The 23494-nt window shown below is 43.1% G+C and overlaps 1 protein-coding gene across 6 annotated transcripts in view; it reads right to left on the bottom strand.

The window, feature by feature from the left end:
• The window catches only part of ARHGAP21 (Rho GTPase activating protein 21), a 102928-nt gene that overhangs the window by 56299 nt on the left and 23135 nt on the right, over nt 1-23494 (bottom strand). For 2 of the 6 annotated variants that reach the window (XM_077936838.1, XM_077936840.1), the window contains exon 1: nt 5037-5288. The exons of 2 other annotated variants lie outside the window; for them this stretch is intronic. In XM_077936838.1, coding sequence (XP_077792964.1) covers nt 5037-5138 — 102 coding nt within the window. In that variant the 5' untranslated portion in view covers nt 5139-5288. Of the gene's footprint in view, nt 1-5036; nt 5291-23494 lie in introns of those variants that run through there. 2 more of the 6 variants (XM_077936842.1, XM_077936845.1) reach the window with 2 other exon arrangements.

Here is a 23494-nt window from a genome sequence, read left to right as displayed (position 1 = left end):
TTATAATACATTTCAGTACTTCCATAAAAAAATATATGAACGGGCCATAGAGCAATCCTATAAGATCAGAGCCGGTTTCAAGCTAACTTATTGTTTCCAACAGTGGCTAATCCAGTATCTTCAGGAAGTTCACAAGCAGGCCATTTCTCTACTGTTTTCAGTAGCATATGGAATTCAGTGGCATAACAACATAGGAATTCCATCCTGCTATCACAGTGGCCAACTAGATGCCTATGAGAAGCCCACCAGCACAGCATGAATACAACAGTGCTCTGATCTCCTCACATGAAATTCCCAGCTACTGGTATTCAGAGAACATAGTTATTGTGGCTAGTAACCATTGATTTTAATTATGGTGCTGGAGGAGACTCTTGAGAATCCCATGGACTGCAAGAAGATCAAACCTATTCATTCTTAGGGAAATCAGCCCTGAGTGCTCACTGGAAGGACAGATCCTGTAGCTGGGGCTCCAATACTTTGGCCACCTCATGAGAAGAGAAGACTCCCTGGGAAAGACCCTGATGTTGGGAAAGATGGAGGGCACAAGGAGAAGGGGACGACAGAGGACGAGATGGTTGGATAGTGTTCGCGAAGCCAGCAGCATGAGTTTGACCAAACTGCGGGAGGCAGTGGAAGACAGGAGTGCCTGGCGTGCTCTGGTCCATGGGGTCACGAAAAGTTGGACACGACTAAACGACTAAACAACAACAAAACCATTGATTGCATTATCATCTGCATTGCCATCTTGATTGGTCGCATTCATCTGTCTGAACTTGGAAAGACATCCAAGTTGGTGGTAGGCCATTACACCTGGTGGGAGGGAATTAACATGGGGGTTCCATTGCAGTCATGGCTAATAACTGCCACAGCCTTCCTCAAAGCTATCTAATCCATTTTTTTATGTACTGTCTGAGTGATATCACCACATCTTACAGAACCATTTAGTTAGTTATGCTAGGGACAGACAGAAGATAAGGCAGGTCTTTACTGCTTAGTGATTTGAAGCAAGGAGCTACACTATTATTTGATAGCAACCACAAAAGGGCTCCTAAATTCTGAATTAGATTAAAGTTGAAGGAATCTTGGAAGGGGGTGAAACAGGACCATGAGCTCAGCTCTGGTACTAAAAACAAATCTGAGGACTCAGCATGAGTTCAGAGACATTTTGTTCATTAATTCTAAAAGTATATTCCTTCCCCTACCCCTCCCTGGCTACTATTTTGCACCTGCTTCCAAATGGTGGACCTCAGCGGCCCAGTATACAGTCGTACCTTGGAAGTCAAACGGAACCCATTCTGGAAGTCCGTTCGACTTCGAAAATGTTCAGAAACCAAAGCACCGCTTTGTGAAGAACCAAAGCGCAGCTAGTGTGAAGAATTTTATTTCCTAATCCACATTCTATAAAATGCTGCCAGCCTAGAATATAGAATTTAGGTAAAGGTAAAGGGATGCCTAAGGGACGCGGGTGGCGCTGTGGGTTAAACCTCAGTGCCTAGGACTTGCCGATCGCATGGTCGGCGGTTCGAATCCCCGCGGCGGGGTGTGCTCCCGTTGCTCGGTCCCAGCGCCTGCCAACCTAGGAGTTCGAAAGCACCCCCGGGTGCAAGTAGATAAATAGGGACCGCTTACTAGCGGGAAGGTAAACAGCATTTCCGTGTGCGGCTCTGGCTCGCCATAGCAGCTTCGTCACGCTGGCCACGTGACCCAGAAGTGTCTACGGACAGCACTGGCTCCCGGCCTATAGTGAGATGAGCGCACAACCCCAGAGTCTGTCAAGACTGGCCCGTATGGGCAGGGGTACCTTTACCTTTTTACCAAAAGGGACCCCTGACCAGTAGGTCCAGTCGTGGTTGACTCTGGAGTTGCGGTGCTCATCTCGTTTTATTGGCCGAGGGAGCCGGTGTACAGCTTCTGGGTCATGTTGCATGACTAAGCCGCTTCTGGCAAACCAGAGCAGCACACGGAATCGCTGTTTACCTTCCCGTCGGAGCAGTACCTATTTATCTACTTGCACTTTGATGTGCTTTCGAACTGCTAGGTTGGCAGGAGCTGGGACCAAACAACTGGAGCTCACCCCGTCGTGGGGATTCGAACCACCAAGCTTCCAATCGGCAAGTCCTAGGCTCTGTGGTTTAACCCACAGCACCACCCGCATCCCAGAGAAGATAGAATTTAGAAGGCAGCCATTGCTCAGTGCTTTTCCCTTTATTTTGTATCTTCATCATAATCAGTAACAAAATGAACATCAACCAGCAATTTCCCAAACCACTATCATGTCTTTTTTACATCGAAACTAAGAACATATACCCATTAAAAACCCTCCTATGATATGCAAATGCAGAAGCAAGTACTGTGCACTATCAGAGATGTCCAACCAGTGGACTGTGATCTACCAGCAGATCCCTGGCTGATCCTGGTAGATCACAGGATCCCTACTGTGTACAAAAAGTTATGGGGGGAAAGCTAAAAAACTGTGCAGTCTTTCCCCCCAAAAGCTCAAGAACTCTGGGCACTTCCCTCCTAAAAAAAGCTCAAGAACTCTGGGCAATCCACCCACCCCACGCACCCTCCTCCTCCCTCCAATGGATAGATCACTGCCAGTTTCTTTATACTGGGAGTAGATCGCAGTCTCTTGTGAGTTGGACATGCCTGATGCCTGCTTTAAGCCAGCCCCCTAATAGGACCAGGTTATCTCAAGCATCTGAGTGTATTCCATCAGCTCTTGCTCAAAACCCTTCATCAGCTTCTGAAACCTTCATGCTAACCCTTCTGAAAAGTTCACTTGACCTAGAAAGACGGGATTCAAAATATACTATGAATGAATACAGTGTGTGCCATATGGAGCAAGTATTTATTTTGCCATGAATACAGCTGATTAGAAGCCACTGCGTGCATCACCTGAACATCATATACTTCACACATTACACTGCAACATGTCTTCTTTCCCTGCACAAATATTACTGTATAGGAAAAGAGAGCTGTGTGTGAAGTAGCCCTCAGATGCTATATCAAACAGAGCTGCAGTTTGATGAATAAAGTTTAGATGGCAAAATCTCACTATAAAATTTAGTTTTGGATTATCCAGGGTCAACCCCAACACACAATATAGCCAGAGTTCAGAAACTATTTATATCAGTAAGCAAAAAGGAAACAGCCCATTTAAAATAAAGGTTTCCACATGAACAACTTTGCTCAAGTGGCATGAATGATCACACTCACTTTACAATTAACCTGAGGCTGAATCTGAGGGCAGCTGAATGCAAAAATTCTGCAGACCGTGAACCCAATCCAACAACAACTGAAATCACCTGGAATTTTACCAAGTCCAAATGGGCACTCCCTTTAAAATAGCAGATTAGGGCTTGAATACCCTGAACGCTCTGCAAATACAGTAAAACCGCAGTTCTCAAGCACTCATATTTCTAAACCCTAGTTATTCCAAAAATGTTCTACTTCTACTTCTATCAGGGTGCAATTACTGGCTATGGACCAAAAGCACATAGGTTCCCCACACCTGACAATGAGAAGGCCCAACACCTGACCTCCTTTCCTTTGGAGAAGAGGGTATTTCAACCAATGTACCAGACAATTCTCAAACTGTTACTTTCAACACTGTACACACAGGTCCCACTTACCAAACTAGTGCTTCCTGGAAATCATTCATTAGGCAAGTGTTTGCATAACGAGTCCGCAATTTCCATTGATTCCTATGGGAACATTTCTAATCTGGGATTTTCCCAACCTATCTCCCCACTTTTTCAATGGTTTCTTCCAGGAATTGGTGCAGCCAAACAGCAAAAGATAAGCAAAAGAAAAACTGAATTGTCCAATCTTGTTCCCTACCTACCTCTATGCATAGTTTCTGCCCCAAAATATCTGCCGCCAACCAGTAGAGCAAAACAAGCAAGGAATTAAGGCAGTGCGCCAACTCCAGATATCTGGCTATCTGAATCTACAGGGTGTATAGCAATGTGTGGGCATAATTATTTACCTTTATATAAGTGAATTCATATAGCGTGTGGGTGGATAGCAGGACCCAAGTGTATTTTATAATTTGATACAGTATTGTTCTTCAATAAATCGGGGCAACCATTTCAAATTTGTTTTGTTGCAAAAGAACATTTCTTGCAGGTATTTCAACAGATGACCTTGTTCATTGTTTATTATTATTTCATATGCAACAAGATGAAAAGTACTAGTGCTAAATTATATATAAACTGGGCTCAGTGCAAAACTGCAGCTAGTAAGTCACAACCAAAGCTCTTGTATTATGTGTTTGTGTGTGTGTGTGTGTGTGTGTGTATACACACACAAACATTTTACACATGCCCCTTTAAAATACACATAAGTAGGTTCCAATTGACATCTGCCTATGTATATTTTAAAGGGATAGAGAGTGAAAAGAAAAACACACAAGCAGACTTCTCGTTTAAACACAGATCATATGAATTTGGCTTCCCGGTAATTTTACTTATTTTTATTTGCTACATTTGTAATAACACATTTAGCCAGAAGGTTCCCCTTTAGATAAAATCACAGTTATGGAAACCTGAGTACAAGAAGTAAAATGAGAACTGGCCCTTTATTTTCATCAAAACCTGTGGGTTAATCAACATCGAAGTGTAAAATTCCAGTTTTGAAAGCTAAACAATTACATGGCTCGCATGGTTGATTTTACCAACTTCTTTTTAAAAGCCTCTGCAGCGACCCATTTAATTTACACCTCTTTTAATCTGAACACGATCAGCTAGAAGATATAGGATGCAGTAACTCTCATCATTAAAAGCTCAACTCCTGATGCTGAAATCTGATATCAAAATGTACATGTATTACTTACAATGCATTACCTTACAGAACTGAAAACTTTGGTTTTTACAAATAGGTAATTTAACTGACTGGCAAAGCTTTAGACCAATTGTATTACATTTCTATGTGAATTGCTGCTACTCACAGAAGTGTCAAACTGACACTTAAGCTTATCGTGCTGCCTCCCACGCAAGGACACAACATATAAAGGTTAAACAATTGCTCCATACCCATTGGGATTCGTCCCACACTGCCTGAGCGTGAACTGCCATCAGTGGTGTGGAAGAGATCAGTCTTAACGACAACAGGATGGCCATTGCAAAAAACAACATCAACCACCGAACAAACCAAAAAGAGTTTATCCTCTGGACAACATCCAAAGAGGAATCTTCACCCAGTCCTGTGATCAGAATAAGATTCGGTGCTATAGAACATCAGGTCAGCAAAGCTGTTTTCACAGCGGTTTATCTGCTCCATGATCTCTTCCACCAGAACTTCTTAGGGAAAAGGAAAGTAGCCCAGTTCATACCATAATGCTATAAAATGCAATGGGGGAGGAGGAGCAGGAGGACGGGAGGGAGGAAGAGTACACACAAGAAGATTCTGATTTGTACAGACAAGAATGACTTGCTGGGAACAGAGTTTCTGCACGCTCTTGCTTGTGAACTGAAGAAGAACGATAACCATGTCAAAACTATTCATGAATCAATGTGTCATTTCAGAAAGGTGCTCTCCCATCAGAGTGAAGCTTCATTTGCTTTACTCCCGGGATAAGCAACGCAGCTGCACAATAGAACAACTCTGGAAAAAAATATTTATTTTATAAAGCATGCCTCACATTAATTTTAAAAACAGCTAATTTGTGTGTTACATAGAAGCAAGGGGGGAGCGCAAGCAACTCATGCTTCTACTACTTATGCCCTCATAAGTGATTATTTTGCAATATGCAATAACCTGATTCAGGAAATGGATTTGCTTGGATGTATTTTGAATTGAGAGTTTTTTTCTTCTCTGGCTCAGAATGCTAAATGATATTCTAAACATGCAGAGTTGGCATTTAGCTGGCCAGGCACTCAAAGCAAACTTACTTGGGTTAAATTCTAGTGGATTGCTGTGAGCATACTTTTTTTTTTTTTTTTTTTTTACATTGACACCCACTCAAAGTAATAGTCAGTAGATGTAGAACAAACAATAATTACTCGTTTGCACAACTCATACACTTAACATATAGATATGTTGATGGCCAGCAGCTTCATTTGAACACATTGTGGTTATGATTTTCTGCCATAGTGTTAACCACAGAAATGACACCTGCCGCTTTTCTTGGTGTCAGAAGTGGCAGGACTACTAGTTGTGTAGCTAACTTTTCCAGCCAAGTCGACGGTGTTTCCTGGCCAGGGAACACCAACATGGTGCCCTCCAGATGCTGTCAGACCACAAAACTCCCATCGGCCCTAGCCTGCAAGACCACAGCAGATGGGAGTTACGATCTGCCAGCATCTGGAAGGTAAATAAAAAGGTAAAGGTAAATGATCCCTGGACGGTTAAGTCCAGTCAAAGGCAACTATGTAATTGCAAAGCTCATCTCGCTTTCAGGCCGAAGGAGCCGGCGTTTGTCCACAAACAGCTTTCTGTGTCATGTGGCCAGCATGACTAAACCACTTCTGGCGCAACGGAACACCGTGACGGAAACCAGAGTGCACAGAAATGCCGTTTACCTTTCTGCCGCTGTGGTACCTATTTATCTACCTGCACTGGCATGCTTTCGAACTGCTAGGTTGGTAGGAGCTGGGACAGAGCAACGGGAGCTCACTCCGTAGTGGGGATTTGAACCGCCAACCTTCTGATCAGCAAGCCCAAGAGGCTCAGTGGTTTAGACCACAGCGCCACCCGCGTCCCTATCTGGCAGGTACTACATTGGCTACTCCTAGACTCAACCCAGGGTTTGATCAGCTCCAGACCCAGGTCTAATAAGGAAATATATCTTCTGGATGCTCACTGCACCATGGGTTGTTCAGCTTCCAAACAATATAGGCCAGGAGCGGAGAGGTCAAACCCACAGACGTAATGTGGCTTTACTGAGGCCATGCCTCTCATCAGCCCTGCTCCATGCTCTCCTCTAGTACTTTCACCTGCCTGGAATGTATTATTGACCTGAAATAATGCCTGTTGTATACATGGATGGAAATAAGGGGGAAGTGTGTTGTAGAAATTCTGACTGTTAACGTGTCTGGAATGCAATCTGGAGTACAAAGGTAAGAGTCCAAGAATCCCTGGGAAAGTTGCATGCACTATATTTTCCTGCCGTTTCCTTTAGCCACCAGAATTTGCTGACCACTCTGGCTTCCTCAGTTGCCTGCGAAACTATTTACTCTATGCACTGCACTCCGTGTGAAAAATAGTTCCACACAGCTGCAGGGCTCCATCAAGGCTGCAGTGAAATTCATGGGAACTCCATCTGCAGCTCAGGGGGGAGAAGAGAGTAGTTCTAATAAAGTAGTCCAAGGCTGGCTGTGAAACCTGGGAACACGGAGTGACCTAACTAAGGCAACTTGGTTGCATGCTGAAGCTAAGAATCAGAGTGCAAAACAGGCCCTGGCATTTTGATAACAAAACCTGGGAATCTACCCGGACAGAGATGCAGTCTGGACTCTTCTGTCTAGCTTGGAACATACAGGAGGAGGAAGTAGAAGAGAAATTAGAACGGAATATGGCAAGTTTCCAAACCTCTCAGGTATTTGCACTTGGCAGGATGCACCTTGAACTGCAATGGAAAATATGCCAAAGTGTACAGAACTGCTATTCACATCTTTCCCTCCCATTTAAAGACACAGGGACCCAAAACGAAACCCTAACTAAAATGTTTCCTAATGAGGCTAAGTAACCCCTAGTGGTCACTGTCATGGCAATTAAACTTTCAATGGCAAAGATTTTGTGTTAAGAATGCTTCCCACCTCCTACAAAAACCGAAGGGTATGAGAATACCTCCGTAGAGGCCGTCAACAAACAGGCATTACTGCTGCTCAATGGTTTTAAAAAGAACACCTGCAAGAAATGTCCAAAACTATTGAAATATATTTTGAATAGTGCACAACAGTATGAGGGGCGCTTTAGAAAAGCCAAACCAACATGATTTTAAGAAGTAGTACGTGCCACATCATACCCGTTCAACATTTGTAAGAACTCAGTCATTTAGTGTGGCACTTTGGAACTCCCTGCCAATTGAAATCAAGCAGGTGCCTTCACTGTGCTGTTTTTAGCGCCTGCTAAAAACATTCTTCTTTAGACAAGCCCACCCAGTTGCTTAGAAAGTCGCTTAGAAATTTTACTTTATTTATTTATTTTAACCTGTTTTAGTATCTTAATTTTTGAATGCTTTAAAACTATGGTTGCAAATTTTTCTTGATTTTACTGTTTTATCTTTTGTAAACCGCTTTGAGGTTTCTTACAATCAAGCAGTGTACAGTATAAATAAAGCATTGAGCACACATTTAAACCTGCATTTGTAGCTTTGGAATATTACTTGACAGGTGAATAAACCTCCGAGTTAATGGGTTGTATACAGACTCCAGTGGTGACCATTATAGACATATACTGCCAATAACAATTGATGAGATCTTAAGAGTTATTTACAACCACAGGGTACTCCCACTATAAATAAATTCTGCTTGACATGCATGCGACCTCTGAACACAACCTCTGCAGGCAACGTCTGCATGCAACCTCTGAATGGCATTACTGTGGCATACTTTGTTGAATACATTCATAAACATAAGCTGATAGGCACTGTTAAAAATAATCCTGACGTATTCCGCGTGGTAAATACTGTACACAGAGCCAGATACCACCAGAGCCATTTGACTGCATCCGAGCACGTACATAATCATGCAAAACAAACAAACAAAAAACTTTATAATTATAATTTCGTGTGTTAATATTACCAATATTAACCCCTTTCATGTGATGCACACATACCTGCCCATCAACCCATTAGTGCCCCAGCCCCAGAAGTGAGTCTGTGATACTAGCCCCAACCCTCAACATTTGCTTGGGTGTGCAAGTCTGAAGGAAAGTCTACGCACGTAGAACTCTAAGGGATATTGGAACCATAAGAAACCAGGGTTCCAGATTGCATGGAAGTCCAGACATGTACAGTAGCACCTCAGCTTACATTACCCTCGGGTAACTTAAACTTCAGGTTGCGAAAGCGGCAAACCCGGAAGTGTTTCGCCCCCATGCGCATGCACAGAAGCGCTCAACCGTGCCGCGCGCATGCGCAGAAGCGGTCTCTTCGGTTGCAGAAACCTTGGGATCCAACCAGAGCTCTGGAACGGATCCCGTCTGCAATCAGAGGTACCACTGTATTGCTTTAGACAACCATGCACAATGCACAGCTGTCAGGGGGCAGCACTGGAAAGCTGGGGACACAGTCATGCTACCTTATCCCTTGCACATGGATAACCCATTGAATGGAGGCTTACATCATGAAGTGCTCTGCTACTTTAAGTTACGTCCTGTTATAACAAAGGAAATGAGAGTTTCCCGCCTTTCCAGGGACCTCATTCTGAAAAACCTGAAACAGCAATGTTGTCCCTGCTCCCTTTGTGATATTTACAGAAGCATTTTTCCCCCCTCATTCCCTCCTTTTCCCCATTAAGTTCAACTGTCTATTCTATTATTCTACATCCTCATTATTTGGAACATGAAGTTACGCATCTGTAATATTGTTATGGACCCCAAATCCTAGGGAAATTTTTTTAAAAGCAGAAATTGCCGTTGTTTCTGCTTAAAGATATTACCGTAGATACACGGCACTCACATCACCTTGGTATTTTTCATATATGAATACATTTTATAAAGCAAGAACAATCATTTTTATAGGGCACCGCTATCCCTTAAATACTGTATTGGCCCGAATATAAGCTGCATCTGAATATAAGCCGCACCATTAAAATTGGAGGAAGGGGAGAGGGGGGGGAAACCCTGAATATAAGCCATTCCTTGTTGCTCCTGGCTGCATACTGGGCGGGGGGGGGGGGACCACGCTGCATCGCCTGTGGCCTTTCCCCTTCCTCAGTCTCTCCTTTCTTGGCTTTGGGGGAGAGGACGGAGGACTTCACACAGGGCGGATGGCACTTTGCCGCGCTCCTGGTGCTATTTGCCGCACGCTCCGGCTGCATATCGTAAGGTCACGAATATAAGCTGCACTTTTAACTTTTCACGGTCAGAATTTGGAAAGTGAGGCTTATATTCAGGCCAATACAGTACCTTCCTGGAAATAGTTTTTTTTTAAAAAAATATATCTGGAGGCCCACTTTTTTTTTTTTGCAGGCAACTTTTTTTTTTTTTGCAGCTACATGCCACCTTAGCAAGCAACCATAAACCCTCCTGACCGCCATTCATTGCAGCCTCAAAAGTGCCAAGTCCAGTAGAAGACCCTTTAGATCTGAGCATCTGTCACTCTGCTGGCAGACCCTTTAATGCTGTCAAAGCTTGGAGGGGGGAGTCTAGCACATTCAAAGGAAAAGCTCTCTTAAGAAATCCTTATTAGAAAGTGAAATAAAGGCCTTTAGGTTGAACCAATAGAGTACAACTCCTGTTTGCCAGAGACAATAAAATGCAATTAAAGCTAATTCCAATGTGTTATATAGTAATATTAAAGAGAAAAATAGTTCCTGTATTTGCAACTATCAAAAATGATCCTTTCTCAGTTTATCTTTTCTTTTAATAAGGTGCAAGATATATATTTGCAGGTTAAAAACAAAAAATACAGAGTGAAAACTAACTGAAATGGAAGACTAATTTAAATATGTAAAAGAATCCCTGCTACTAGAAATGAAATACTGTACAACAATGGACACAATACTGCTCTTTGTATACAGAGCAAGGTTTACGTGTACAAACACAAACTGGGAACCGATGCAGATGATTTAGTATCACTTATGTGCTCTGCTCTACCAGATCCAGTAAGCATTCTGGCAGTCACATTCTGGACCGATTGAAGAAGCTTCAGAACTGGTGACTTCAAAAGGGAGTCCCATGTAAGACTGCACTGCAATCATTCAATGTTATCTGTTTTAAATGAGATGAGCATTCTGAATCAGGGCATAAGTCACCCACAATCCGGACATTCAACATCTGGCATGTAATGTTGAGCTACTTTCATCTCAGATGTTGAGCCACAGACGTCTCAAAACAGTTATGAAGCTCTGAAGGTCTGTAACAGAAAACGCCTGTGCCTCCCACCTTTGACCATTGGGGTGAAGTGAGGAGCTGCCCCCCCCCAGAGGGACTTCTCCCCCCACCCCAATTTAATAGCAGGTGACAGCTCTAAAGGAGGCACAGGGCCTCTGCCTCCTTGCCTAATACTAAAATATTAGCTAGAAATGAAACTCTCTTTGCCTATCTAGCCCCATAATAAACTACCCTGAAATGGGAAAAGATGGCAGGTCTACTGCTGACAGATGTTTGTAGCTTTCTATATCTCACTTAGTCCACTTTTGCCCACTCACAATATCTTTCAAACTTGTACAGTCCCAAATTGGCAGACTCCGGCCTGTTTCTGACATAATGGTCTGCGTTCACAGAGACTTGTAAATGACACAGTGACGGTGCTAACTCATGGAAGCATCATATGAAGACTGAAATACTTCCACTTATGTGGAAGGATCCTACATTCAGGTCCTGAGCATGGACGGAGCTCCAGAAAAGTTGGGTGGATGTCAACACCTAATAACACCTCCATGTGGAGGTTTTTGAGTGGCTGTTTTTTTTTTTTTTGAAACTTATTTTAAGACACAGTGATTCCCTTCATGAACACCAACCTTGTTAGCCTGTCCAAATAATGCTACAGGTAACACACTAGAAAAGGAATACTCAAATTACAGATACAAGTTCAGAATTACTCCACAAAATTACTTTATCCAGCGTAATGCACTCGCAATGCACGCTTACCTTATTTCACCGCGCAATGGTCGCATTTTTCATGCCAATTTTTCCTTTCCAAAAAGGGAGGTGCGACCACTATGCGGTGAATTACAGGACAGAGGAAGAGCAAAGGGTTACGGACATGTGGACAGGGTGGTCACTTGCCCACCTATTCTCCTTCTTGGCTGGGGTGCCCTAAGGGAGCCTAAGGCGAGTGGCAGCATCGGCAACAGCAGCAGCAGCCTGGGTCTGGCTTGGCCTCGCCTCAAGGCCAGAGTGTGTGGCGAAGGCCAACTGCGCCGCAGCCAAGCTGCTTCCTTGCTTCTTGGCTCCGTGCAACCCAAGGCAGCAGCAACAGCAGTGGCAGCCTGGGCCTTTCATTGTCTCACCTCACCTCTCCAGCTACCTCAGCTCAGGACTAAGCCAATGAGGGCCCGGACTCTGGCCCTCGCCGCCTCAGGAGCCCACCACACAGACCCACCGCTCACCTCAGAATTACCCCTGTGACTATTATGCAGGGAATGCTCTGGGACCAATTTTGGGGTCTGAAAAGGGGGGTACGGCCATTTTGCAGTTGCGAAATATGGTATGGGTAAACTGGGAGGCTTAGCGACTGTAAGCATAGCTTGGTACCTCTGACTCCCTGGTATCAAGTTCATGATGTGATGGCTGTTTAAACAAGTAAAACTATTGCGCTGGTGTAGTAAAGCTGGACATTAAAAACTTGTGTCAGCTTATTAAAAGGGTCGTGGAAATATCTAGAAAGGGTTGATTTAGCCATGGAAAGGATAACAAGCCAGAGGAGACCTGGCCTAGAAAAAAAAAAATTCAGAATGAAAACTATCTGGACATCCGAGATGGAAAATAATACATAAGGCTGAGTGTTGGAGTTAACACTCCTGTGATGACAAAGAAACCGTGTCCAGGATGTTTGTGGGCCCCAATCCAAGAAGTGTTTTTGACTGGAGGCTAGTTTGTTTGCATGGTTACCACATGCACAGTGCAAAAAAATGTTAACTAACATTACAAACTGAGGCGCCACAGTGAAAAAGCACTTCCAAAGAATTACAGAAGGAAAAAGTGACAGAGGACAAGAGAAGATCTATACTGGTGGTATGAAACTTGTATCTTCAGGTTTTAAAGGCAGCTGCAATGTCCTCCAGCATATCGTTTGAATATGCTAATCTGCATAATTATGCATGTTGAAGACTCTCCACTAGTGGAAAGAAGCATTACAAACAAAGAGGGAGAGAGGGGTCAGTTTAATACCTGTCTAATGGAAATCCTAATAAATATATTGATTGTTAAAAGAAGTTGACAGTACTTGCCAGATGGATGAGATCAATAATTTATTCTACAATATGAGCACTTTTGGCCACATTCCAACCACCCTACTGGTTGTGCTTCTCAGCAGTGTAAGACAAACAGATACGTATAAAGCAAGTGCCATTGCCATTTCCCCCCACTTAAGAACAACAACAATCAGCTACCAGCTTCTTAAGCTAGCAATAGTACTTGCTCTTAAGAAAATGACTCCCACCTAATTCTCTAACAGTGAATTTTTGGGCTGCAGGCCTTGCTGAATTGCCAACCAGAACCAGACTCCAAGAAAATATGTAGATATGATAGAACATTTCAGGACAAAACCACTAAATAAAAAATAAGAAGTATTTATCATGCACATTTTACAACATTTTTGAGGACAATATATACAACAATGCTGCAGTGATATTTTAGCTGAGTTGTTCTTATATCGTAACTGAGTTGTTCGTAACACATAAAACAATCAATAAAACTTAAGAACAATTTCAGGGCATGAAGCTTATCCTTATTATTCAACAAATTTGCAATGTGTTGTACATAATTTATGTTCCATATTCCCACACTTGCAAAATATGATATGGATTTATTTTATTTTTTTACACAGATATGGAAATGTGGCTCAGAGAATGGAAGTTGCTAAAAGTCATTCAGAGATTTCGCGAATTATCAGGCTTTGGAAGAAAAGTCCAAATACTGTCCACGGGGCCACACTGTCGTATCTCCACATACCACAAGTAAAATCTAGTATCTTAAAAGCCTTTTAAATTATGTTTGTGTGTGCACTCACACATACACATAAAGAGACAGACACCTAGCAATGTCCATTTACTGTGATTCTAGGGATCTAAGTGATCTATAAGCACAACACACTTACTTCTAAGTAGCAACATAGGAAAGTTCGAAACAAACTGCAAACTAACAATGCTTCATAATCACCGGGACTTTAAAGTGCTTAAATTTGGCTGTATTTTTGCACATTAGAAATGTGAAGGCCCAGGGGGGAAAACTGAGGGGGAACTGGCTGGTCAGTGTGAGAACTGTATGTTGGAATAAATGGGTCATTGGCCTGATCCTGCATGCTCATATTATCTTCTCATGCGGGTCCACCGCTCTGCCACCCCCACCCCCACTCAAACTTCCCCCCTCAAAAAACTGGAACCAGGAGTTTAACTTGAGCTAGAAATTCATAAGCATTGGCACCAATTGTATCTGAGGGCAGGAAGTTCCAAAGCTAGGGTGCCACCACCAAGAAAGCCCTTGCTGCCAGTGCACCTCAGTGAAAGTCACCACCACCAAGACAGCCTCCCTGGCTGATCTTAACATACAGGCTGGTCCACAGTGGACCAGGTGTTCTATCAGGTGGAGCCACCTGGGACCACTCAGCTTCCATTCCAACAGTGTTGGTGCCACCAGACATCCGTGTTGGGGGTGGGTGTTTGCCCGGCAACTGCAGTGCTACAGGGATCAGAAGCGGCAGGGACCCAGGCAGGATAGGCAGCAATGTGTAGGCCTCAGCAGCAATCAAGTGCTTACACCAGAACTTTACCCAGCATCAAGCAAATATGAATGACTTAAAGAGTGCATGTAGAATTGTAGAAGGATACCACCCCCAAAAAAACCCCACAACCCAACAACTCTTTGAAGATCCGGTTTCTAGCTCTTACTGCTGCTAAAGTTTCAAAGTCTGAGACAAGTGCCTACTAAGGCCAAGAAATAAGATGGTATTGGAGCACAGATGTATTTCACATTCCAAGGTCCTAAGTCCTGTTCCTCTGTCACTATGACTACTACAAAATATACAGGGACTATGAGCCAGATGTTCATTACTATAAATAAAACACTGGTGATTTAAAATGCAGCACTAAAAATCTGAGTAAACCATGTATACAGAATGGCACACCCTGAAACAGAGGGTTAAAAAGTACAAAAATCATAGTATTTCAACACTGAAATTGCCTTCTAATCAAAACTGGAGTTTGGTGGAGGAATAGCAATGGCCTTCAATATAATATGCCTTTGATCTTCCATTTCTACATGAAGGTTTAAGAACATCCTCACTCCACAACTTATTTATTCTCAACTTCTAAGGCCAGTAGGCTGATCATAGGATTCAGTTCATGTGATTCTTTTCTGTCAGAATTAGGGGCAGTTAGATTGCATGGATTACCTGGTTTACAAAAGATGTTATCTGAATGGTGGAAGGGAGGAGGGCTGGCTCACTTCATCAGGTAAGGAGGGTGCCAGCCTCAGTTAATGCACGAACTGGATCCAAGTCAAAAGAGAAAAGAGAAAGCTGTCCTGCCGTAGTTCAGCTGGCAACAGAGAAACCCGAGTTCAGCAAAGTGTGTTGTCTAGAGTGTAAGAATGGACCTGAGGGGGCCCAGATTCAAATTTCCCACTAGGCCATGAAGCTCTCGCTGGATGATATTGGACAAGTCCCTATGTCTCACACTCACCAACCTTGCAGGATTGTAGTGAAGGTGAAACGATGGAAAGAGAACCAGGAACTTCACTTTGAATTAAATTAAATTAATATTAAATTAAAATCAATCATTATCACCACTGACAATCTCTAGGTGACTCTGGGCCAATACATTATCTCTAAGCCTACTTCTGAGTTGGCCTCTTCAAAGTTAACTGCAGGAATAATCCCTATGTAGCCTACACCATCCTGAACTTCTTTAGAGGAAGGGTGTGGGATATAAAATGTAAGAAACAAAACCACGGATAGAACCAAAACAGTGAAGGAGCAACCCAAAAGACACACGCAATAAAAACAAGGAACACCTATATTACAGTCCTCTTTAACTTCATGAAGGATTTATCACCTCCAGCTTATTGTGCAGAAATCTCTTTAGAAAATATGCTGTATGATGACTTGGACTGCAATGTAATCTCGATTTGAGTCTTTTATGAAGTCACACCTATATGACTGGATTTTTTTATGTTTACCTCTGTCGCTTGCCCAGTCATATAAACCACAGCCCCAGAGTTTATACATGCCAAGATCCACCCAAGACGTTTCATTTAACCATATGACCCAGTTCCGCCCTTTCCTCTTAGGCGTGTGGATTGCTGGTCTCTCCCACTCCTGGTGGTGCATTTATTATGCAGGTGAATGCTTTCCATAAGTGACCCAAAGGACTGAGAACTGAAGGGAGACTCAAGTAAACAGAGAGACCCAGAAGACTGTCACATCTAAAATTCCTATAGGCCCTATTTTCCATGGCTGGTTTGAACTAGGATTATACATTTCATACATACAAAGATCAGCACTGGACCTTTCAGCACTCACATTCCATTTCTGCTTGAACATAAACTACTTTGTGGCGGGCTCAAAGACATGAACTGTAGATGAAGTTCCCCTTCATTCATTGCAGGAAGTCTGCTGTCTAAGAAAACTCAAGTGTCTAAAAGCTTAGCTGAACTGTCCTCCTTAAAACACAAAAAGAAAGGAAAATCAGCACTTTGTTCTAAATTTTAAAAGGCAGTTTCCTTTTTTACACTCAGCTATTGGACCTCTCCCCACCAACACCTCATTATCAGCCAGATAATTATTTGATGTGGATATTTACAAGTCTCAAAGAGACCTAATTTATACCACCTTAGAAAAAAATAGCAATGACCTAGTAAACATGTTGTGGATCCAGACTAGCAGTAAAATCCTCTACCCGAAAGTTATTCCTAGGAATGTAGGTATAACCAAGGCTGTTTTTCAGCCGGAACTTGCTGGAACTCAGTTCCAGCACTTCTCAAGTGGGCGCCCATTGCCATTATAAGAGAACATCGGAGGCGTTCGTGATGAGTTCCGGCACCTCTTTTTCTAGAAAAATAGCACTGGTATACCTGATATAGAATTGTAGCCTCTATTTTAATTGAGCTTAGGACCCATGGGAATCAATGGTACAAGTCAAGTCCTAATTTCAATGGAAACCAAGTTCAACTAACTACCATAAGTCTGGATCCAGTCCAATATATTACAGTATTTACAAAAAACCCCGCTTATTTTTAAAAACGAGAAGTGCAGCACTCAGTTCATGCTTGGATGCCATCATGAAAGCTAAAATGGGACCTCTGTGTTCAAAGACCTTCTACATAGCATTTGATGCAAAGAAAACGAGGAGAGAAAAGTTGTTTCCTTCATGCCTTCCTTTACAGGCTTCCTGAAAGCTTCTGGCTGGCCACAGTGGGAAGCAGTATACTGGTCCAGGCAGACTTTTGGTGTGATTCAGCATAGCTCTTCTAAAGTCCTTCTGATGACTCTGATTACCTGCCATGGGCAAGGAGGAATTGTTCCTTGCACAAACAAGTCAAGCTACTGAAGGTCTTGCCACTGAAGCTTGTCAAAGCAAGCTGTGGCTGAGATGACTTGGTTGGGCCCGCCTTGAGTAGCTTCTGTTCCCCTCCCACTCCAACTTCAAGGGAATCTCACAGCCAATGAAAAGGATGCTTAAGTTGTGATGGCCACACTGAAGTAAGAATGCCCACTTGCTTAGCCCCCCACCAATACTAGCAGGAAAAGTCCTTTCCATTACAGTATTTCTAAAGTGGCAGCTGGGGTCGCCAACCTCTTTGGGCCCATATGTACATCTGGGATTTTGAGAGAGCCACCACAGGGTCACTCCCCTCCCACCCCACAGACAGAAAGTATGCACATCCACACACATACTTAGGTCCTATGTAAAAGTCAGATCCAGTGGTACTAAATCTGATCCTTTTGAACTTGCATGCTTCTACACAGCCCCACCCACCCCCATAAAAACCGACCATCATATTAAAGCTTACATCGGTAGACTGCATAGTAAGAAGCTCCCATGCTTGCCAAAGAAATATTGATCCATGATACAGATCCTTGTGCCAGCAAAAGCAGCTACGAATCACAGAATACCTCCATGGATGCAGAGATGACCTATGATTTGGTGGTGCTTTTGCAAGGATCCCTGTTAAAAATTATGAGGCTCCATAAATATCCATGTCTCAGATTCGTGTTCTTGAACCAGATCAATGGAGTCAACATAGATATGTGATCCCCTAGCTGATGGAAGATGGGGTAGAAGGATCCTGTGAAAAGATTGTGCCATTTCAGGAGGATCTGCTTTACTGGATCCAACTAATACACATGCGTACACATACACCTTCTCCCTGGGCTCCATTCTCTTTCTCTCTCCTGTCTCTTGCACCCCTCTTTGTCCTCTATCACAGTTTTCCCACCTCCCCTCCCCTTCTTTCCCTTCTGCCCTCTCTGTCACTCTAGTTTCTGTTCAGATGCTCAAATGCCAATCTGAGCCTTGAAAACCTGTAAAAACTGAAACAGGAAGTGGGAGAGAGCACCACCTCCCACTTCATTTCCGCATATTTTTCAAGAGAAGGAAAAAGAAAAGCCACCTTCTTTACTTCATGATGGCAGGAGCAGGGACCTTCCTGTGGACACCACAGGAAGCCCTCAAGGCTGACACTGTGTCCATGGGTACGACATTGCTAACCCAAGATGTATAAAACCAAGGGCAGAGTGGTTATCCTGGAAGTTGAGTAAAGGGGGAAATGGTGGGGCTGAATAATCAGTCCCGTCTACTCCCCACTGCTGAACAATTGGAAAGGGTTTGGAGAGGGAGGGGCAGGTGATGATGATTATAATTTTTAAGAAACAAACAGAAAACAATACATGCTTCAAGGACTTTTCTTTTGGCATAAGTAAGGAAACCTTCACTAAAGTTGGTAATACTGTACTCCAGTCCCCAGAATCACATAATTCAGTTCCTAGCTAGGATAAAGGAAGCCACTCTTCAGGGCACACTGCCAACCTTGCAAGGATCAACCTGGAACACCTGATTCCGCCTACTCTCATACTACTTCACATGGGACAGATAACTGCAGTTCCCACCCATCATATCTCTTCTCTCTCTCTCTCTCATTCATACACACACACAACACACACCCCTATTCCCAGCACATAACACTCCTTCCTCCTTTCATGACTTTCAGCCCTTCCATGCCCTTTCTCAGGGTCCTGTCCCTCCCCTTTAAGATGCAGAGTTCTTACTTCCAGTCATTTGTCCTTTATTCTGAGGCAGAAGCAAAGTCAAGTTTCCCAATACAGAATTTCAGAGCCTAAAAATAGGAAAGACTGCAGTTTTCTTGAAACCAAAATTGTGCTAGTTCCAGCTACTACCTCGAACTCACATAAACAAGTTTACCTCACTTATGTTAAAAACTAGCCTGGTAACTAAAAACACTTTACATTTGAGGTTATTTACTTTCTAAGCAATGTCAAACTCCTATACCCCAACATCTGTATGATTAAAGCCTTTCCCTGTAGAAAAAGGAATATATAAGAATGTTGATATATATCCCTGAATAATGTTGATATATATCCCTGAAAGACTATAGTTATATTGTCTTTATAGTTATAGTTATAGTTATATAACAACTATAGTTCTATGCAAATGCATGCTTTTAAATCAGTCTATTCCTTCAGCATCTCTAATCCCTTCTTGAACTGAACTGCCTCTCACTTTGCGGCATCCTTTACTGCAATCTGTCCTGTTAAGTCTTTGCAAAAGCAGTTCCCAGTAACCAATTCAGCAGTTAAACTAAGTTAACTACAGCAGTAAAGCAACCCTTTTACATTGGACACAGCTGACTGTCCTTCACTAAATATTATGGCATATTATACAGCATAGGAGATGGAAGGGGGAGGGGGGAGGAGGAAAAGGGACAAGGGGTTTCGTTTGTGCCTTTTGCACAGTATTTCCCCCCCCTCTTCATAAACAACTAAATATAATGGACAAACCTGACCACTCCAAGCGCAATACAGGTTACATATCAAACTCCAGTTGTGGTTGATCATGCAGTCTAAAAGCCTGAACTGGGCCATGAAAGCCTATAGCGCAGACTGCATCTCTTCTCTGACTCAGCTTTTGCCCGTGTAGTACTAGATCTGTGAGCTATGCAGTGAAGAGATTCAGGAAAGAGGACCTCTCTCTCCCTCCCGCATCTGCCTAGTCAGCAAGACAGCTGACTGCAGAGAGCGCTTAAAAATCCAGGTAGGTGGTGCCAAGTTAGGAAAGGGAGAATGGGAAATCCCTGAATATTTTAGGATCATTTGCTACAGCATGTATTCTATACAGCATGCTACTCCCTGTGTTCTTTGCTGCAAATTAAGGAAATTGCATCAGAACTCAGTGCAATGTTAAAGCTGCAATTTCATGCAAACTTAACTTGGATATTCAACTCAAGTGAGGCAGTTTCAAACAAATACCACCTAAGATCTTGCCGTGTATTTTAAATTAAATCAACTGTAGGCTGCTTTCGTAAATTCTGAATTCTCAAACTATTGGGACTCAAAACAACAATCCAGTCGAAAGCACTATGTAAATGCTATTATTATTATTATTATTATTATTATTATTATTATTATTATTATTATTCTATCCCCGGTGGTTCTGCAAATATCCATGCAAAAACCTCCAGTTAGATGGCATATACAGAAGGAGAGATGAACCTTTTGAAGGGTAATCATAATGTTACTCTTCCCAGTTACTATTAGTATAAAAGTGAAAACTGCAAGAGAGAAAATGGGAAAAGGGAAAGACATTGTGAATGAGGCAACAGAAAGACTAAAGGGAAGGGAGTAGCTCAACTGGGACCATGTTTCAGTGCAATTCCCGCCCGCCCCCTCAAAACTACGGTACATAAACTGAAAACGTGTTTTTCCTCAATATAGGAAAGACAATTCTGGTTATCTAGTGATGAAAAATGCCTCGAGAACCGTAAAGCCAACACTGGACTTGTTGCCTGCCTATTCTGGTTTCCCTTCACAACCACAAAGTTAGGATTAAATATGATCTGACCTGGGAAATACAAGTCATGGCATTTTGGCTCTATAACAAGGTCCAGCAGAACTTATGAGCACCGGTAGTATTGGTTCTGTCTATGGTTAAACCATCATAAGACACAGAAAGAAATATGCCAAAGCACAAATGGGGAACCTATCTGTGCGCCCAGGACCATTTCCACCATTAGAATAGAAGCAATATGGACCTGACAGCCTTACGTACAACGAAATCCCTCCTCCTCTTTCCATGAAGTTTTAAAAATAATTTTAACATGGTATGTGGGACAAATCCAATGCTACAAAAAATAACCAATTAAAAAGAGAATATGTCCTATTTAATTCTTTAAAAACAATAAGACATTTTTGTTAATGCCAGTACAATTATTGGACATTGCAGGGTGAGGGGGACAGAGAACTCCTAAGAGATGTTTTTTAAATAGCTTTTTGTTGACTCGCAGCCATAGTCAGGGGTAGGCAACCTAAGGCCCGTGGGCTGGATGCAGCCCAATCGCCTTCTCAATCCGGCCCGCGGACGATCCGGGAATCAGTGTGTTTTTACATTAGAATGTGTCCTTTTATTTAAAATGCATCTCTGGGTTATTTGTGGGGCATAGGAATTCGTTCATTCCTCCCCCCCCCCCCCAAAAAAAATATAGTCCGGCCCACCACATGGTCTGAGGGACGGTGGACCGGCCCACAGATGAAAAAGGTTGCTGACCCCTGGCCTTAGTGGAGGGCAACAAGCTCTAGCCAAGGTTTCTGCACACTACAGGCAAATACTAGGTAAAGGTACCCCTGCCCGTACCAGACTCTAGGGTTGTGCGCTCATCTCACTCTATAGGCCGGGAGCCAGCGCTGTCCGCAGACACTTCCGGGTCACGTGGCCAGCTTGACAAGCTGCATCTGGCGAGCCAGCGCAGCACACGGAACGCCGTTTACCTTCCCGCTGGTAAGCGGTCCCTATTTATCTACTTGCACCCGGGGGTGCTTTCGAACTGCTAGGTTGGCAGGCGCTGGGACCGAACGACGGGAGCGCACCCCGCCACGGGGATTCGAACCACCGACCATACGATCGGCAAGTCCTAGGCACTGAGGTTTTACCCACAGCGCCACCCGCGTCCCCAGGCAAATACTACCCAATATTAATTTGGAGTTGCTTTAGTTTAATTTCCCAGCAGACAAATTGGGGTGGGCTGGGCCTACCTACAAATATATAATCATATTTGTTACTGACTGCAAAGAACAGAGAATTGCCTTTTCCTTTAGGAACAGGAAACCCATGCTCACACAGAAACAGCACATCAGTCATTTCATACCAAGGTCACTGTCACACTGCAGAAACAAGAGGGGAGGGGGAAAGAGAGCGAATGCTCTTATATGCCTGCCAAACTCTTTCTAGGTAATTTTCTCCTACAGAAACGCAGAGTAAACAGTTTTTACATTACTGCCTGCCAATGAATAGAAAGGGAAACAGGCAAATGTCTTCCAATGCCACTACCACTTGTGAACCTTACAGTACTGTAAGCAACAACCTGTGCGACCAGATACAAGCGCCATTATGGGCCACTTATAGACTTTCCAAACTTTTCAGGTTGGTGACATACTTTTTAAACATGCATCACTCTCACATGCCAATTGTGAAAATCCAGTTGTTGCGGAGTGTGCCAGGGATGTGGTACATGCTAGACGGCTGTGCTAGGGAGGAGATGACCGCTGGATCCATATTCAGAAGAGTACTATATGCAGTTGGACACAGCCCATCATAATGATTCTGGAGAATTATTGGCTCTAAGGGCCAAAGTGCAAGGGGAGCCACCAACCCCACAATTTGCACTGTCAATAAAGGTTGCACTGAAACAAAGAGGACCATTTTGAAGATGCAAATTGAAGCCCACTCCCCACGCTACCACCAAAGCTCTGCAATGTAAGATCTTGTTGCTTTGTTGCACTTATTGGCACCACTGTACCAATGATCTTCACACATTACTAAATCATGCGTTACCTCCTCCCATGCAAACCTGACCATGCATTTAAGGTCATTCCTCAGGAAAGCTCTCCTTGATGAGGTTCACCTGGTATCTAACTCGTCTGTCTTTTCAGCACTAGAGGCATTCTAGAATGGTTGAGCCGACTTTTATTTGGCTGCTGTGATTTTTACTGTTAAGCTGCTCTTACTGTTTGCTAAGTTTTTTTATTGTTTTCAACTGCTTCACTAGATTTAAGTAACATAATAATTGGGGTGTAGTATAACATTTTAAGATAAACATACGAGTTGGAGCTCAAAGGATGCAGACTGAAAATGTCAAGGCCCTATCACTTTGCAAAGCAAATTTGGTAAACTGGACAATGTAAAACCACTATTTATGGTTGTCATGTCACACTTTCACATGATGGCAAGACCGTGTTTCAAAATTTAAAAACCCAGGGAAAGCCAAGCTGCTTAGACCTTCCTAAGTACACGGGACACTACTTCCAGGATTGTTTCTGAATTGTCCGACTGTCCCTTGCCATGCTATTATCTTGGACACGGACTTTGTAGAGACAGTTGATGGGAAATCAGAACTGCCTTGTCTTACTGACTGAGACATTTACGCCTCTGCACTT

This window comes from Podarcis muralis, chromosome 12, assembly GCF_964188315.1.
Source record: "Podarcis muralis chromosome 12, rPodMur119.hap1.1, whole genome shotgun sequence".
Classification (NCBI taxonomy): domain Eukaryota; kingdom Metazoa; phylum Chordata; class Lepidosauria; order Squamata; family Lacertidae; genus Podarcis; species Podarcis muralis.
This window is presented reverse-complemented; position numbering and strand designations above follow the sequence as displayed.